Below are 19,408 nucleotides of genomic sequence, written 5' to 3' on the forward strand. Positions count from 1 at the left end.
CAGAGCTCCTTCGGTGCAGTAGGGTAGTGTCCGAACGAACCGAACTTATAGGGTGAAGTAGGAGAACCAGTTTTGGTGGCTTCAATCGGCTTTTGATAATGAGTAGTCGGGATAGGCTTTAAAGTATTGGCCGGCTTACATACTTGTTTTTTTTTTGAATAGGGTATAGTTTTGAGAAGAATAGGCAGGGTGGCACAAGAAATCTTAGGGCCGAAAAGCATTAGAATTAAGTATTACTGTTTAACTGAGAGTGCCCCTATTTGACCAGTAGGCTAGTTGTAAGTTATGGTTAATTAGGCTATTTTTATGAATTTTTGCGAGCTTTAAGACAGTTTTAAGAATTAATGAATACAAATTAAAAAAAAAAGGGCGTTGGACTGCCATGCAAGGGGTCTTGGGTTCAATCAATGCCACCGCACTTTTTCACGGGTACTGAAAAGTGCTTTCTCAAATTAGCCGTTTGGATTCGGCATATAAACTGATGGTCACTTCCATCTCTGACAGTTTTACTCGACACAGAAATGTTGCGCCGCCTATTTTAATTTATTTAATCAAAAAAAAGCATTAGAAGAAAAACAGGTATGTTCACCTATTTCCTTAGATGTTGCTCAAGATTTTGACAAGGTTTGGCATGAGGGACTTGAGTACAAACTGCAAAGGGAAATTCCTAGACAGTACTTTGAAATTTTAAAATCGTACATCTCAGACCGATTGTTTAGAGTAAGGTACGATCAAGAATACTCGGAATTGAAGGAAATAGAAGCCGGTGTACCACAAGGAAGTGTCCTAGGTCCCACCCTGTATTTACTATACACATGGGATATTCCAGTTGGTAATTACACCATAATAGCTAATTTTGCAGATAATACCGCAGGTACCCGACAAATGTGTCTCTAAGGCAGCAGTAAAACTACAAAATGCCGTCGACACAGTGAGAGCTTGGACCGAAAAATGGCGTATTAAATTCAATGAAACAAAATCTTCACATATAAACTTTACAAATAAAAAGATAAACAGTATGTACCTTACGCCAATACGGCCAAATATCTTGGAATGACTTTGGATGCAAGGCTTAAGTGGAAAGAGCACATAAAAAAAAGAAAAGAGAAGAACTAAACTTGAAATATAAAAAAAGTTCTGGTTGCTTGGTAACAACTCTGATTTATCAATCGAAAACAAAATAATGCTGTATAATCAAGTACTCAAGCCTGTTTGGATCTATGGAATCCAATTATGGGGCCGTAAAAAGAAAAAAAATACTGAAACCATCCAAAAATTCCAAAACAAAGTCCTTCTTGGAATAATTAATGTGACTTACAAATAGAAATGGTTACAGAAGTTGTTAAAAAATACGCTGTATCGCACATCTAGAGACTGCAAAGTCATACTAATTCTGAAATGGAGACCGTCTTAAATATAAGAAACTATGTTCGGAGATTAAGAAGAACCAAGCCTCATGAGCTTATTGTCTTAAAAAAAACATGGGAAAGTATTAAAAGTTTAAACTTCCCCCAAAGTGATTGTACAAAGTTAAGAAAGAAAAATCGGAACTTGATCCTTAAAGATTGCTCCTGATGAAGAGGGGATTTAAGTGGTTAAGAGTCCCACACTACTTTGTGTCGAATACTGCCAAGTGTCTTTTGAAGATTTCCTTCTGTCAAAAAAAAAAAAAAAATGTAATCAAAAAAGTATTGCTTAAATGTAATTTTTTGTGTAAGGATACACATTCAAAAAAAAAATTCAACTTAAAAAATCACATCCTTTTTAACTCCTTTCAATCTGTCCGCCCCTGACTGAATTGATTCGTTTAACTGTTATTTACTTTTATATTTTTGCAGTTTTCGTTGAAGACACATGCATCATGTTGAATGTATGCAGCATGAAGGTATAGTGATTGTCTGTCTGTTTGTTTTATCATTTGCTCTGTTATTTTATTTCAACCAAGCTAAGAAAAAAAAAACAGAAAAATAAAATTCGTATAGACCTTTTGACACTTACAGTGGCATTTTAAACGTTGCTCTACATTTAACCCGTAGAGTGTAAATATTGGCGATGCTAAGGGTCGTGTATGCCAAAAAAAAATAACCATTTCCAGTATGGGTGATGTGCATAAATGAATGTATCTTTTTGTTTAATGTGAATAGTATACGAAGGGTACGTTAACCACACCCTTATCTAACAGATATTTATACAGAAAAGTAGAACGGCACCTCAACAATACCAAAGCTAACGGTGTGTGTATTTTTGTAATAACCATCATCATCAGCGAAATGAACGGAGAGAACACGAAAAACCAAAACATAAACAAAGAGCTATTTCAAGCATTTCTTGCAATTAGCTGCTGTTGGATTAATTTTCGAGCACACATACCTAAACCACAATTCGTTGTATGGGAAAGGATAGTTTTTAGTTTTTTTATTTGTCTGGCTAAAAGTAACATAACAATGGCTCTGTTAGATTTATTCACAAGTTTGTATGTGAACTTATTCGGGATTCAGGAAACATTGGCCGAATAATGAAAAACATGTGTGGAGGAAATAAATGGCAAAGAGTAAACTACTTACATATTTGTAAAAGGGATCCTAAATTGTATGCTGTTATTTTGTATTTTTAGTAATGATAAGGGAGGAAACGGCTTTCAAAAGTTCTATTAACAAACTCGTACATTGAAGATAAGATAAATATTTGAGGTGATAATAGGTGAATTGGTTCAGAAACCAATTTTGGAATATGAAAATTCGTATGCAATGATTCAAATTTGTGTACATCATATTTATTCCACAGGAAATTTGAATTCTAGAAGTGGTAGCATTACACATACCAATAGGGTGTTCTTCATGCTATATGACGAGTTTTTGAGTTTATTGATTTTAGGGAAGGACTATTTTGAGAACGCACTTTTTATGAAAAGAATTACTCTTGAAGAATTTGTCAATTTCTCGCAAGAAGTAGTACCATGGAAATAAAACTTTAGATGAAACAGGCAGATATTGAACCTAAGACCTAACAGCCCAACGCACTAACCACGGGGACCACTTAAAATTTGGAAATTCACCTCGAAATAAAGAACTGTTAGCGAAGATCATAGAACACTTAGTCTATTTTAAGGTGTTTATAGTTAAGGAACTGAATCCTGGTTAAATGGTATGATGTCTGTATATATGAAGTCTTTAGTAGAAGACAATCTTTAAGTCATTAACGAACCATCATTATGTCTTCTAAAATTAACTGTTTAGTGTGTGGTTTAAACTTTTGCGGCATTATAGGTTTTTATTACTTTCGAGGAAAACGAGGAACGAGCTCCTGTTACGGTGAATGGCGAGCGCTATCCTCTTGTGCTGACAAGTAGCCGCAACTTGTAATACAGCGCACTTAGCTACCAATTTTTAGAAACAATAATGTGGTGAAAAATTATTTCTAGAAGCTTTCCTCTTAACTTGCATCTAATACAATACTTTCTGTAGCTATGGTTATCATAAGGTTAGATCGCTATTCTGACAAACCAGCAACTCTTGAAGCATTGTAAGCCAATATTTAAGTCACAATTAACGATATGTGGCCAGATTTGTTAAAAAAAGTGTTGAAAATTGCACTTATAAACTGAGTAACTTAGACGCGATGAAGTGATGCCAGAAGTCAAGCTGATGAGCCAGCAACGACGAAGTAAGTCCAGTTATGCTCGAAAAAGCGGTGTCAAATGGGACCGAAAGGACCTTCCCATGAGGTGATTTGCCCAAAATTTGTTATATTATAAAGCCCAAATGTTCGTCTTGTTTTTTTTTTGAAAATAGAATTAATGTAAGTAATTCTGAGATTTGGAACATAATTTGATTATAAAATGTTTGATAAAAAAATTTACATGGGATTAGGACGGTACAGTTCTGGATGGGTCAAATTTCTTAAGCAAAATTCTTCTTCTTATAGTTTTACAGAAAACTATAAGAAGCTTCATTTTTTTCAACATTAAATAAAAGAAAAGGACTTTGACCCCACAATATTGAACGATTTTCCTCAAAAATAACATATACCTATGTACAATGGAAAAATCCTTAACAAGCATCTAAATCGAGAACACTTTAATGATCCTTTCCAAAATTGGTTACGAATAGGCTCATCCTCACTTCTATATTCTATATGCATATTTTTAAGAGTATGTACCAAAAGATTCATCTCTCCTAATGATGGTCTGCAAATTGGTCCCGAACACAGTCGTCCTCTGTATGCATTTAGAACCACCATCGCATCGGCGCGGCTCCGCGGCCGGCGGCGAGCAAATAGTGAATAGATTTTCGTATAAAACAGCTCGCAGCACATGTAGGTACATATGTATGCATACTTACGTACATATACAATTATAATCTTCCCGCATAGTGATTAACATCGCGTCGGATATGTTCCATTCACAGGATGCACAAAGGGAACACAAAATTGAGCATCCCAGCAGCAGCATCAACAGCGGAATGGTATAGTTCTAAGCGTGTATGTAGAGTTGTATAGTAGTGTCTATAGTCCTTTTATAGTCGTTGGTTTTCCACGATAACTATACCTACATACATATATGTATACAGGAAGAGAAAGGCAAAGCGCCAGGCCAAGCAATTCAGAGGGATCTTCTAATAAAACAGATTCGCTAACCAGGATGGTAGATGACCCTCAATGGAGCCATAACATTATGACAATGCCGACACAAGGATCGAGAGGATAACATAAATTTTGTTTTACCATTGCAGATTTTAGAAGGACCAGCTTTCCGTTTGTGTGGGTACCGGTATCGGATATCTAAAAAGGGAAAATTATAAGGGAAAACATTTTCCGCGTAAATATACGTAGCTACATGGTTTTTATTTTTCTTTATCCTTTAGATAGCACGGTCTTTTGTTTCATTTATCGAACTAAACATATTCTTTCCATTTTTTTATTTTTCAAGCTTTGATGCATTTCGAGGCATGATAAAAGAATTTAAAAACTAAACTAATTGCCAAAATATTAAATACAAATGTTTAATAGACAAAGCTTGTATTCATTTTTCAACTTACGTCAATGGAATTAATCTGCTTTAAAACTTACTTTTTAATCTTTAAGATATCAACTCCAGTAGAAGCGTTAGTATTGTTTGAATAATCTTCGTGGGTCTATAATTAAGTTGTTCAACAACATCCAGACTCTATCAGATAATTATACCATCCAATTCATTCGTACATTCATTCAAGATTAAATTATACCATCATCAGGTAAACCTTTTATTTTATATTCAAATCCCTTATAATTAAGAAACTCACCTCCAATACTAGCATTGTACGCCACACCAACTCCACAGTAATTATTAAATGCTACAGCAGCTACTTCACCCGCACACCTGGTGCCGTGTTTGTTGTCGCCATTATCCTGGGGTGTAGGATCCGAGTCGTTACCATTTATGTCATAAGAAGCATCCGGATCCTGTTAAATGCAAGAGGTATACAGAAACAAACAGCGAATTAGTGACCAGACAATACAAAAATTCTGCCAAATTGTGATATAAATATAAACATGGATAAAATTCAGTAAAGGACAATTTGAGAGTACCACCAAGGCATAGGCTAGGTAAGGTAAGTATATAGAATATTGTGTTTCAACAAAAGAACGATAATAATAATGTTTCGTATAGAAACATTACTAGGTACTTGAAAATCATTTTAAATTGAGAAGAAAACAAAGAGTCTGGCAGGTACAGAAGACAGCATGGTTAAGACACTTTATGCTGTTTTACTTCATACCAGAAATTATTAAGGCATAATATTTAAGGACTTTGTGGGGACATTTTAATCAAGTCATGAAATGCAAAGGGTGTTAAAAATTACAATTTATTAAAAAGCTAGAGCTCCGAGGAAAATGATTCCACTAAAAAAAATAATTAATTTTAGTTAAGAGGTCTTGAATCGTAGTTATTTCAAACTAATCGGTCCGATTTGTCGAATTGAAAATTTTGAAATTTCTGGACGATTTATTTCAAAGATTTTTTCTTTAAAAAAACTTTACTTTGGCCCGAATATTTTAGCAAAAATTTAAGATATTGGCTTAAAACTAAATTCTTCTTACAAAACATATCGTTTTCAAAATTCAATAATATTTTAAAAACCTTACAAATACTATAGAAAATTTGAAATAAGTGATTCTCGATTCTCGATATCTCGTGTATGTATAAATAAAGGTTTTGGTTTTTGTTCTTAATTTAAGATACAAATTATCGAAACTGCATTGTTTTTTATATAAGAAATTAAAACTTTCGAAAAATGCTTCCAAAATTGGTAAAAATAGGTTTTCGAATAAAAAATTTGTTCTCTAAAACATATTTAAAATATAAACATATTTTATAATCAAACTTATTTTATCGGTGCAAAATATTGAAACTAGGTGAGGTTAGTTTGAAGTGGCTGTCCGTGATGGAGTAGGACACACTTAGGCCACTTAAATGGCTCAATGTGATACCACATTGAATCTTGAAGCTTTTTTCTAAGCACAATGAAACTAGCTTAAGTCCCTTATAAAACATAAAAGGTAAATATGATTATATGATTGAGAACGTTTAGATCGTTATAGAAGAATTCGTCTAGGTAAGCCTTGTGATTTTGAACTACATAAGGGCATGTACAGAGGATGTGAACGATGGCCAATGTTGTTACAAACCCACTGCGATAAAGCTTTGAGGCGAATAGCAAAGCTTGCAGCTATTTGGTTTCTAAGTATAAAAAGAGGTGTTAGCTAGAGTAGGGTATCCAGTTCCGTAGATAGGGTTGTGCAAGGCATAGGCAAGCTGCACGTTAAACTTTATTTAGTTTGTCGCTGTTTATAGCTTTTTTTAAAGCAATCTTGTTGTAAATGATACTCCTTTAGTTAGCTCAATTGATAAAGCCAACTTATTTGCAAGGCAGTTCGCCAAGAATTCTACCTTACCAGATAGTGTCAGATGGTATCCCCGCTATTATTCCGTAGAGGTGTTCTTTCACGCTATCAAAACCAGCTTTTCCATCTATGCTATTCTTCTCGGCTCGTTCCGAGTAGTTGGAAAACTGCATTTGTTCATCCAATCCCAAACTTCTTCTCCTACAAATTATCGGCCAATAGCACTAACGTCCTTTCTTTCCACGGTAATGAAAACGCTGATTAATTATAAAATAAATAAATTGGGTGACGCAACGGTCCATTGGAGAACGAGGGCCTAGTGACTGATAACTCTCAACCATTCCTGTGTGCGAGAACTGTTGGTCCCTACAGTTTTAAGCCGATTCCGAACGGCAAATTTGAGAAAGCACTTTTCATGACAAGAATAACTCTTGAAGAATTTATCAATTCCTCGCAAGAGGAAGTACCCGTGAAAAAACTTTAGGTGACACAGGCAGGGATCGAACCCAAGACCTCTCGCATGACAGTGCAACGTACTTACCATCATGCCACGGGTACTACTACGCTGATTAATTATCAGCTCAAAAAAAATATCTTGAGGAACGAAAACTTTTTAATGACCGGCAATACGGCTTTCGTAGCAATAGGTCCACTGGTGATATCTTGGTTCATCTCACCGAACAGTGGAACAAATCCGTACATCGTTTTGGAGAAAGTAAGATTATTGCACTTGATATTTCAAAGGCATTTGATAAAGCTTGGCATCTTGATCTTCTATCGAAAATGAGTACTTTTGGTATTGAAGAATCTGTTCTTCGTTGGATAAGAAATTTTCTTTCGAAACGTTCAATACAAGTTGTTTTAGACGAATTAAAGCCTGAAACCCATAATATAAATACTGGTGTTCCCCAGGGCTTCGTTTTGCCTCTGATCCTTTTCCTCATTTTTATAAATGATATCCTGTGTGCTATTTCCAATCTAATGCATACATAATATTCGTTTCCAGGCTCACAACCCTCCTCTTCGGATGTTGAACCGCAACGGAAAAATATGATAAGCTCATTAAATTCCGACCTACACAGCATTTTACAATGGGGAATAAAAAATCGTGTGGAATTTAATGCTACGAAAACGCAATGCTGTCTTACAATCTCGAAAATCTCGACATCCTCGGAATGTGCATCAGCAACCACCTTCCGTGGAGCGATCACATACGCGATGTCGCCAAAAACGCCGCAAGATGTCTAGGTTTTCTGAGAAGATGCAAGAAATTTGTCTCCCTGTCTGATCAGGCTACAATCTACGAAACCTATATACGTCCGAAACTTCAATATAATGGATGGAAAGTTATCAGAGTAGGTCGCATCCTAGTTTTTTTTTAATTTTTGATCGATCTTTTGGTTAAAAAATAATATAAATTAGATAGCGCAACATTGAGAACTAGGGCTTTGTGATTTACAACTCTCAACCATTCTGGTGAGCGAGTACTGTTGCCAGAGATGGAGGGATTCTAGAGTTTTTGAAAAAGTAATTTTTATGACAAGGATTAATTTTGGAGGATTTGTCAATTCCTCGCAAGAGACAGTAAACAAGAGACAGTAACAAAAACTTTAGATGGTTCACGCAGGGATTGAACCCAAGCCCTCTGATATGATAGTCTTACGCACTTATCGTTACGCCATGGTGACAACCTTATCTAATCTCTGAGTTATTAAAAGTTTAAAATAAAAACAGTTTAAGACATTGGATTATAACAGTTTTTCAAATAACAGTGTTCGATATGTTTATGTTAAGAGACTAGAGGAGGAGGAGAAATTGCCTTATGTATTCAAATAGATGCCGTTGAAGTGAGTCTTTGACAGAAAAACGACCCCATAGTTACCAGCAAACTAGCCCAGATATTTTTCAGAATATCAAAGTTGGTGTTATTAAAGAGCCTCGATAGTTTCTAGATTTAAACCCAATTGAAAATCTTTGGGCTGACGTAAGTGTCTCAGAGCAGCTCAGAATCGATTTCTGTTCTTAAATGTCACGATATTGGAAATTATTTGTTCTGCGTTGGTATTTTTGACTGCAGATGGTTGAATAATTTTATAATTATTCTTCTTCTTCGACATCTGAATTGGTTTGAGCGCAATTAAAAAAATCCTCTTTTTCACTTATCCTTTTTTTCAAAGAATAATTTTATATTTGGATATCAAAATTTAATATGGACATTATTTCTTTTTTTAAATATTCGACTTACTTCCTTTTTTTTAGGTACTCATTTGAAATTTTATTAACTTTTGAAGATAGGAAAAAAAACTGAAGGCAAAATGAAATATTTTATTTAATTTGTAATGAATAAGAAAAAAGAGGAAAGACAAAATATCATGACAAACAGCCTAAGCCCGAAGGATTTCATCCTTTGAAGTTAATCGATTGTTACGATAAGCGTTCGTCATTGATGTCCCTGAAGTATAGCCGTTTTCGTCTTTGTCGTTCGCTTTTATTTTCTCGATTATCTTTACTCGATTTGGCTTGGTACAATTACTCTTAGGAGAAAGATATTATACATAATAGTTGGAATTTATACTTTCGGGTTGTTTTATGTTCTTTTTTTTATTCATTTTTTTCGAACAAAGTGTCCTACCAAAAATGTTGATGATGATGATGTATATAAACGCGGCAATTGAAATATTCACTCAGTGCCATTACCACGCCATACTTTTTGATTAGTAAATCTTTTTGTCTTATTTTTGTATTGCTAGGTTAGTCGGTTGTTGGCTAAATAAAAACTTTTTTTCTTTTGAGATACTAGCATACAAACTGCAACATCTTTTTATTTGAAGTACGCACCGTTTGACGGAGTAAAAATGTATCTTAAGAAATAATTATGGGCTTTGAAATATAAAAAAATATAATTAAGCTTTGTTAAAGGTCAGTAAAATTACCTTAAAGTTACAGCTCTTTTCTTTTTTGTTTTTTTTTTTTTTTTTTTTTTGCAGCAGATAAGGGAACTATTAACAGAGTTCGTAGCATTTTAACACGAATTTTGGAGTGTGAATTGATAAAACTCCTGAGTAACCAAAAATTTGCTTTTTTAACATTTTGTATAAACTATAAAAGTCATGAATTTACGATTCATTTTTGTTAGAAAAGTGTGGTTGGGTTGTTTATTTCTTTAAAAAACCTTTTAATGGTATCTATAAAACAGAATCTACATCCTACGAAATAATGATAAGGACAAACACAAAATAAAATTTTATTGGATTAAAACAAACTAATTTTACTTTTAGTATCTTAACAACTAAACACATAAGGAAAAACAAAAATATTAAAAATAAGCTTTAAGTTAGGTCTGTTCGCGTTCTTTACTTAAACAGTCTAATTTTACGAAAAATTACGAAATTTAACTAAATCCTGTTCGCGTACTCAAAAATTTCGTAGTTTTTCGTAAAAGAGAGCGCTCACGACAGACTAAAATATTTAACAACCTACGAATTTTAGCCCAAGATTTTTCTTTGGGCTGATTTGTGAAGAGTGTCAAATTTGATAGAACTTAAAATAAATTAGTCGCTTTTGCTGTCACTTATAAAACTAAAAATTTCTTCCAAACAACAGCAACAAGATTGCAATTTTCAAGTTTCAATTTAATAAAGTTTTTCATAAAAAAAACAATGGGTCAGCATGATGTTGCTTGAAGTTCATGTTGTGTTAATGTATCCATTTACAAAAAAAATAAATAAATTCTGAACACGAATTGAAACGATGATGTTTCAAAATTTATATTTTTTTGACAGTCAAATTGTAGGAACAATTTGTAGTTTCCCGTTCGCTTATTTTCTTTAGTAGTTTTGTCTTTTTGTGAGTGAATTTTTCCGCCACTCATTAAAATATTTCTTTTTACGAATTTTAGTGCAGAAAGTACGCGAACGGACCTATTAAATTTTTGATATGGGTTATTTATTTTTTCAGAACGAAATAATGTAAACAATTCTTAATAAAACTTAAAGTTTTTTTAAAAGGCGTTCAATATTTGGTGCTTTATCCTTTTCGTTAGATAACATCTCGTAGACGTCGTGGTATTGAAATTATTAATGATTTTATTTGACACACATTACTGTTGGCTCACTATTCTTAAACAACTCTTGTCAAATAATTTATAAAGTAAAATCAACGTCTATTTTAAAAAAACGTTTTGTATTAAAATTGCTTAAACGATTTCAATCTAGTTCGGCTTTTGAAACATAAATAGCAGCGTTATCCTTGTGGAATATACATTCCGCAGCAAAAATTTCATCCGTATATTTTTTGGAATTTATTTTGGAAGAAACAGCAGGAGCCTGATTAAGGGATTCGCGGCGAATCGTTTTGCTAGCAAGGTTGATATCTTTCAATTATTGTTTTCGCTTTCGCCTTCTTAGTTTTGAATTCGACCATTTAACGAATTCGAAAGCGAATTTGAAATGTCATTTGACGAGTTCAAATTCGACAGTTTTTTTATGGTGGATTTACAGGCGAAAGATTGTTTATTATTATTCACTGTTATTTCGTGGATTCTTTCTTGATTGTAATTGTATAAAAATGTGACACCCGTAGTTATGAGGATTCCTGGAATTCCCTTCTTTCAGAATAAATATACACCATAGTTGATTCCATTTTTTAAATTCAATATTGTTTATTAAATAAATCACAGCAAATTTCCCAAATTCAATCAAAATAAAATTAAATTTGTGGAAAACTGTCGAAATTGTTGGCAACCATCTGGGCCTCCTTAAATTTGTCTCATTCGAAAAAATTGTAACTGTCATGTAAAATTCAATCTGTTCGCTTTTTGGCCAGATATAAGTTTTGGTTTCGGGACGCGTTTCACATAATATCCAATATTTGTACACATTTTAAACCTTGTTGCACTCGCCTTGGTAACACATTGAGGTTTAAAATGTTAAACATTTTCGAGCGGCTTATCGATTTATTAACGGTTAGAAGTTTGATCTCTCCCTAGGTTAATTAAGGATTTTACCTGAACTTCACCTAACTTCATAATTTTAACGCAGCTTTAAGAAAATGACTATTACAGATTTACTTCTTAAAAGTATAACAACGATTTGGCTAGGTGTCTATCTCTGTTCTCGGTAATCTGCAAAAAAACCCCGCTCTTCTTCGTGTGTTTTTTTCTCATAGTATTCAGACTGAACAGCAGTGTTTTTTGTTTGTCCATATCATTATTTCACTGAGTGTATATGATTTATTATTTGTTTGTCCTCTGAAACTTTCGAGTGCTTAGTTCAGTTTTTTTATAGTTGTATAAATTTTGGAATTTAAGAAAAAATCATTAAACCCCATTTCTTCTTTTAAGTGCTATGTCCTTTTTGTACACACTTAAGTAAATCTTACGAGTACTAAAACTCATAATTAAAAAACATATTTTCAATCAAAAACATTTAAGTTTTAATTTTCCCGCAGGCTTAGAAAAGAGAGATTAGATATTGACACAGAATAAACGTTAACATCATTTCAATCTCTTTCTTTATTGAAAATGTAGAAGTTCAAATTTCAAAATAATTCATTGCCTGCCTTCATTCATTTTTTGTTGGTTTTTAAATTAGTTTATTTGAGTATTCAAATTTCTTTCTTTGTGTAGTTGCCATACATCATATAAAGTTTAGTTATTTGAACAATTAATAAGTTATTTCAAATAAAAGCTACGTTCATTTTATACGGCATACACAATAATTTAAAACTTTTTAATTAAAATTAAAAAATTTAATTTTGAAATATACCTGTGCATGAATATGTATGTAGGTATGTGAAAAAGTGACGTTTGAGGAAGCTAAAACAAAAAATACTCCTTTTATTTGTTTTAATAAATAATAAGCTCTAAGAATGAGACCAAAACATTAATGTCATTCATTCAGCTACGATCCAGGGAGGTTTAAGTTATCAGCCATAAATTTTCAGGATTAAAACAATCAATTGCAACACAACAAAATTTCTTCAATAATGAAATAAGCTGCATCATTGCAAAAGGGTTTCTTACGATCTGATGGTTTATAAGCTTAAGAAATAATTTGAGAAACGGTTCTTAAAGCCAGCCAGTACGGCTTTCATAACAATAGGTCCACAGGTGATATCACAAATCTTTTCACAGTTTTGGAGATAGAAAGATTATTACACTTGATATTTCAAAAGCATTTGATAGAGTTTGGCACCAAGCTATCTTTTCAGAAAGGCTTGCATTTGATATTGGAAAATCTTTTTTTTGTTAAGTTAGACATTTACTTTTAAAATGTTCATTGGAAGGGTTCAAATGTGATATCCAAACGAGACGCTGATTTTAGGATTTAAATAATCATATTGTCCTTCAGATGTGGACCATCAACGGTAAAGTATGATAAGCTTAATAAATTCTGATTTTGAAATTATTGCCAAATGGAAAATCAAACACCATGTAGAATTTAATGCTTCGAAAACAAATACTGTCACAAAAACGTAAGGCCCCTCAATGCCACTATCCATGGGAGGTCCTTGAATCGAGGAGACTGAACAGCTTTAAGTTATAGGTATGTGAATCACAAACCACTTGTTGTGTAGTGATCATATTTTTATGCAACGAAGAGTAACGTTTTTTATACGTATCTGGTATAAATAAAAATCGAGATAGCAGTTTTTTTTACAAAGAATATAAGCCTAAAAAAAAAACACATTTATAAGTTGGTAAAAATAGATTCTCGACTTGAATGTATTTTCAAAAATTAGACTAATTTTATTTTTTGAAAGATATGGTTTTTAACACTGATTACAATTTAAAAAAAAATCATACCGTCATTTTTTTAACCGAAAATTTTCAAAAAATATTACGCAAAATTGGTAAAAAGTGATGGTCGATTCGAATATTTCGAGAATAGATAAAGACTTCAAAATTATTTCAATTTATGCAAAATGTTTGTATTAACTTAAGATAAAGTTCTAAGAAAAACTCAATCTTTTTTTTTTATAAAAAGAATAAAGAGTTTAAAAAAAATTCTTAAATTGGTAAAAATTTGTATTCGACTTTAAATCTCAGGCTCAAAAATAGATATTGAAATTAAACTTTTTTATACTATCCAACATAATTATTGTAAACTTTTAGTTATTTTTTTTTTTAAACTTCAATTGAATACTTTTTTTATAAGCTAGGAATATCTTTAGAAAAATAAAAAGAACTGATACAAAATGTTTTTCGACTTAACTATTATGAAAACAAAGAAAAGTTTTAACTACAAATTTTTGTATCTATAGCAAAATATTGTTATTAATGTTTAGAAAAATCAACAGACGAGCACAGTGTGTTCTGACACTTTCTTGTTTGTCACACTGTCTAAACATTCCTTGATGAGACAACTTATTCATTGTCGAACGAAATGCTTAATGATTAACTGCATATATAGAATATAGCCCTTCACAATTTATACGTATACAATATTCTACCTTGCAATTTTGTTTAACTATTACTCACATATAAGTACAGTTACAGTTATAAATATAGTCCTCTCCTTGATAATAATGCAACATGCATTGTTCCTATTCGAACAGACTCGGCGTCAGTTCTATAAAAAAAAAGTTTTCGAAAAAATCGATGTGTAAGCATCATTTCCAGAGTGGTAGACCTTTTAAGGTAGGATGTGATGCCTTTACATTGTATTGTACCAGAGTACCTCTACCCACTCGCCTCACCTATAAAGCCTCAGCACATCATGTCGAAGTCAAGTGCAGACTTTTCAAGTTATTATCGAAAAGTTTTTGAATTTTATTTGCAACAATGTTCGTCTGTCAGAGAATTTCCATGTGGCAGTGAATATAAAAAAACCAAAAAATATTTTTACATTTCTGCATTTCATTTTTATTTTGAACTTTTATTTTTTATTTGTTGAGTTGGTTTGTTTTTTGCTTCGTCTTTTGTTGTAGTATTATTATGTGAAACTTGAGTTGCTTTTAATTTTGCTATTTGAAAGAAGAGAAGAACGTTTGCAACGGACAAGTGAATAAAGTTTGCAAAAACGTTCCATCTGCATTACACATTTCAATAAATGCATTTAACATTTTTTGATACCCATACAACAATTGATATAAATATACCTTAACAATTATTTACAATGTATGATTGTGAATTTCGGAAGGGATTTAAAAATGGAATAATAAATTCATGGGTGTTGTGTTTCAGTTAATTAAAAAGTGATTCGAATAATCAAAGCAACGTCAAATATTTTTCTGATTTGACTTTGCTGACAAACTTTGAATTCTTACTGATAAATCCAAGAATCAGAATGTTTCAGTTAATAATAGTAATTTTGGTTCATTTGGGCGTATACGCACTTTTTTAAGTTTTTTTTTATTTTTGTTGGTTAAAACATTGATAAGATCCCTTAATATTAATATTTTTTTGGTTGTAAGTACGAGTGTTTTAAAATAAATGTAAACTTGAATAACCAAAGTTCTTGAATGCCTCATTTAAAAAGAAAAAGAAAATACAAATTAAAAACAAAAACATTTACAATTTGCTCCTATTCACGCCTCTATCAGGTTTCCTCTCAGGAATTGAAATTTAAAAAAATAATATTTTTACCTGAATGTCCTTGCTCAGATGAATTTAGGAGACAAGTTTTTTGTTTTTGGTTTGATACTTTTTGCCAACCAACCTGTCCCTTTTGGCCTTTTGGAAATGTCAAACCATTTTTATTTTCATTTAGACCGGAGATTTAATATTTACACTTGAAGCACCTAAATCTATATCTTTGAACATGAACTGAACACATATTTATTCAAGTCGAAAGCTTATTGTTAAAATAAATACTAGAAAAAAATGTGATACACGACAAATCAAAAGTAAAATAAAACCTTCCTACATGCATTGAAATGCTACACCAACTTGGTTCAATAACCTATTTGATATTATTTCCCCAGATGATACCTTCACATAAACGTGATATTGTATTTTTATACACCTATAGTATTTTTCGAAACATTTATAACCAGTCCAGATCCTGGGAGACTGATGGAAAATCATAAGTTTATTGGAAACTTATCAACATCAGTAAAAAAGGACTTTATTTCTCGTTTCCAGGAATATGAATCAAACTCATGGTTCAGAGTGATCAATCTTTTCGTATTAGTAACGATGACGACTACATATACTAAGTCTATCGAGGGCTTTAGCTTGCGGTGCTGGTGCTGTATGAAATGTTCATTGTTGTGCTTGGTGCTGCCGGTGATGTTGAAATAGTTATAAGTTTGTATAGGTATTTTAATATGTGTCGCACAAGGGAACTCTCGTTGTAACAATAACAATAAATGCGGAGTTGGAAATAATATTTTTTTCTTTTAATATTTTCACTTAGATGATGAAAAATAGAAAAAAAGGTGTGCAACATAAAGGTTGTGATGATGGAGTTCATTAAACTTTGGATTACTGTATTTTTTGTTTTATATTTGTTTCATCAATGTGTGGTTGGGTTTAATAACAAAAAGTGTACAAGGATATCCCAATGGGAATTGTGTTGTGGATATTTTTCGATAGATATTTTTGTAAATTTGTTTCTTTCAAACTAAATGAACTTCTATCAAAATGAACTGGAGATTGATTTTTTGTTTAAATCTCCTTGGAAAGTTCATGACGGTAGATAATGAAACATATTCCAAATGCCTCAACTGAGTGTCTTTAACGTTTTTGTTTTAAATCATTTCTAAAGACAGTCGTTTTTGGCAGGACAACACGTCATTGAGGTTAGATACTGAATGACGCTTGGCGACAAAATTTCGTATTTTTTATGTTCCACAAACCTCTTTTTGTTGAAAACCGTTTAAGCATGAATAGATTAGAGTTTCTTTCAGATTTTTGTAAAACAGGAGAAATCTAACAACTCATGAACACTTTTTGAATATTATGTGAAATAATTTTAACTGAATATTGAAGAAAGGGATTATGCCTAAGACAAGCTTTGTTTGCTCTAAATAAGTGAAAAAAGATGCAGACATTCCATCTCTCAATTTTATTAATTTTTAATGATGCTCTTAAAACATCTATTTGGTCTGTTGGAGTCCAGGTTAAGCAGTTTACAAGTCGTCCAAAAAAACGAATTGCACCCAAATCAACAAAAAATAATTTTGTTCTACTAAAGAAATTTAACAATTCAAAAAGACCTATTTACGTAAGGTTAAATAAAAGTTTATCAAGGCTTAAAAAATTTAAACTTCATAAAGAAAGAAACATTTCTGTCTCTATTCGCGAAGAGTTTAATAGAACCAAGAAAGAGTATGAATTTTTACAAAAATATTCTTAGTCTCAGGAGTCGAAAACAAAGATTAATTCTAAAGTTTGTTGGTCATTTTTGAACACTAAATGAAAATCAATTGGGATTCCATCTAGAGTGTCTTACAATGGGGCCTTTCAGAGAACTTAAGTGTTATTTGTAATCAAATTTTGCTGACTGGGGAATAAATTTTAATCAATATTTTATTAATTTCAATGCTAATATAAATGCTGTTTATCTTTAGATGATGTGTTGTCAGCTTTATCATCTCTGGACAACAGTCTTTCCGCTTCACTAGATAATATTCCTACACTTCTTTTTAAATTTTGAAAATACAATTTAGCAGCCCGCTGTGTATTATTTTCAACATGTCTTTGCGACAAGGTATATTTTTAGGTACTTGGAAACATTTTCTGATTACTCCTCTGGATAAATCTGGATCTGTGGAAAATTATAGACCTATTGCTAAACTTAAGTTAATTCCAAAACGATTACAAGCAATTGTTAAAAATAAACTGCATAATTTGGTTCGAAATCATATTTCTAAGCATCAGCATTGCTTTATGAGTGGTAGACCGACAGCAACCAACTTATCATTATTAACGAATTATTGTCTTGGTTGTTTAAAAAATCGCTTGCAAGTCGACTTTATTTACACCGATTTTTCAAAGGCATTTGATCGGGTGCAACACAATATTCTTTTGAAAAAACTTGAGCTCCTAGGGTTTAACTCTGCTCTCCTTGACTGGATTAAAAGTTATTTATTTGGACGTAGTCAATATGTTAAAATTGGTGATGTTTTATTAAATAAAATAATAAACTTTTCAGATGTTCCTCAAGGCAGCCACCTTGGGCCACTTCTTTTTATTCTTTTTATTAATGATTTGCCAAATTATATTTCATATGCAAACTGTCTCTTATATGCCGATGGACTCAAGATTTTTAACTGTGTAAGATCTCCATTAGATGCCAATAAAATTCAAACTGATATTGACTGCATTGTTAACTGGTGTACTATGATGGTTTTATATTTAAATATTAAAAAATGCAGTGTTGTTACAGTTTTTACTAGATCCATTAAGTTTCATGGCGTTTTTCTTTTTTAGTTCAGAGCTGAGCTCTGAGCATAGTCTGAGCGAGTAGAGTATAGAGTAGAGTTCTGAGCAGAGTATGTTCTGAGCTCTCTGGTTTAATTTTGAAACAACTTAAGCACTAAACTGTCATGATTTTAAATATAGTCTATTTGAAGGCGTTCAAAATTGTCTTTCAAATAAATAAATAAAATAGTCGTAGATTTGGCCCATTTGACTCCTGAAATATATTTGGTGCATAAAAATGCTACATGCAACTAGTTTTTTCTAAATTGTCTTTCCTTCTGTACTAAAGCGACTAACTTCTTCCGCCATTTTTATTGTTTTGACGATAATTTTTTTTTAATTTCCCGGCTTTCAAATATCAAATTGTTTGTGTTCAGAATTTTACTCCGTTTACTCTGTTATTTTATTCTGAATTCACAGAGAGTGCTCTGGACATGTTCAGAACTAAAAAAGAAACAAAAATTCGAAGAGCTCAAAAAGAAACACAATTATTCTTTTGACAGTTCGAGCTCTGCTCTGAACTAAAAAAGAAAAACGTCATCAACTACAAAATTGATAACCACTCATTAGAAGAAGGTTAACAAGACAAAAAGATCTTGGAGTTATCTTTGACTATAAAATTAATTTTTCGCTTCATATTGACCACCTTATTTCTAGAGCCAACGCTCTATCCTTAGGATTGAAAAAGTTAAGAAAATATTTACCAAATTCAACTTAAGTAGGCTTTTTAGAAACTCAGATATTCCATCTTATGAGAATAGGTGTAAATTAATCAATTTAAAACCTATAAAAACTATATTCAATACTCTTTGCTTTTGATGATATGAATTCTAACATAGATCATAATACTTTGCTATCAATGTTTAATATTTAAGAACCTTCTCGTAGTTTCGGACCTGGAGATGGAATTTTTGTAAATATTTCTTTTTATAGTTAAAATTATGCCAAAATCCAATTATTGCTCCTAATGAATTTGATTTTTAATTGATTTTAATAATAGTAGGTTAAATATCATGAGTAATTTATTAAATTTGTTATAAACTGTATTATTTTAAGTTAATTATATTGAACTCATCATATAAATCTTATTATTATACCATTTAACTTTAGTCTCCATAAAGTCATGTTACTTGTAAGACGAAAAATAAATAACTAAAT

The 19,408-nt window shown here is 31.9% G+C and overlaps 1 protein-coding gene across 3 annotated transcripts in view; it reads right to left on the reverse strand.

Annotated features, from left to right (window-relative positions):
* The window catches only part of LOC129946942 (furin-like protease 2), a 524,816-nt gene that overhangs the window by 85,133 nt on the left and 420,275 nt on the right, over nt 1–19,408 (reverse strand). For all 3 annotated transcript variants that reach the window (XM_056057326.1, XM_056057324.1, XM_056057325.1), the window contains one exon: nt 5,280–5,439. In XM_056057326.1, coding sequence (XP_055913301.1) covers nt 5,280–5,439 — 160 coding nt within the window. The remainder of the gene's footprint in view (nt 1–5,279; nt 5,440–19,408) is intronic.

This window comes from Eupeodes corollae, chromosome 2 (assembly GCF_945859685.1).
Source record: "Eupeodes corollae chromosome 2, idEupCoro1.1, whole genome shotgun sequence".
NCBI lineage: Eukaryota > Metazoa > Arthropoda > Insecta > Diptera > Syrphidae > Eupeodes > Eupeodes corollae.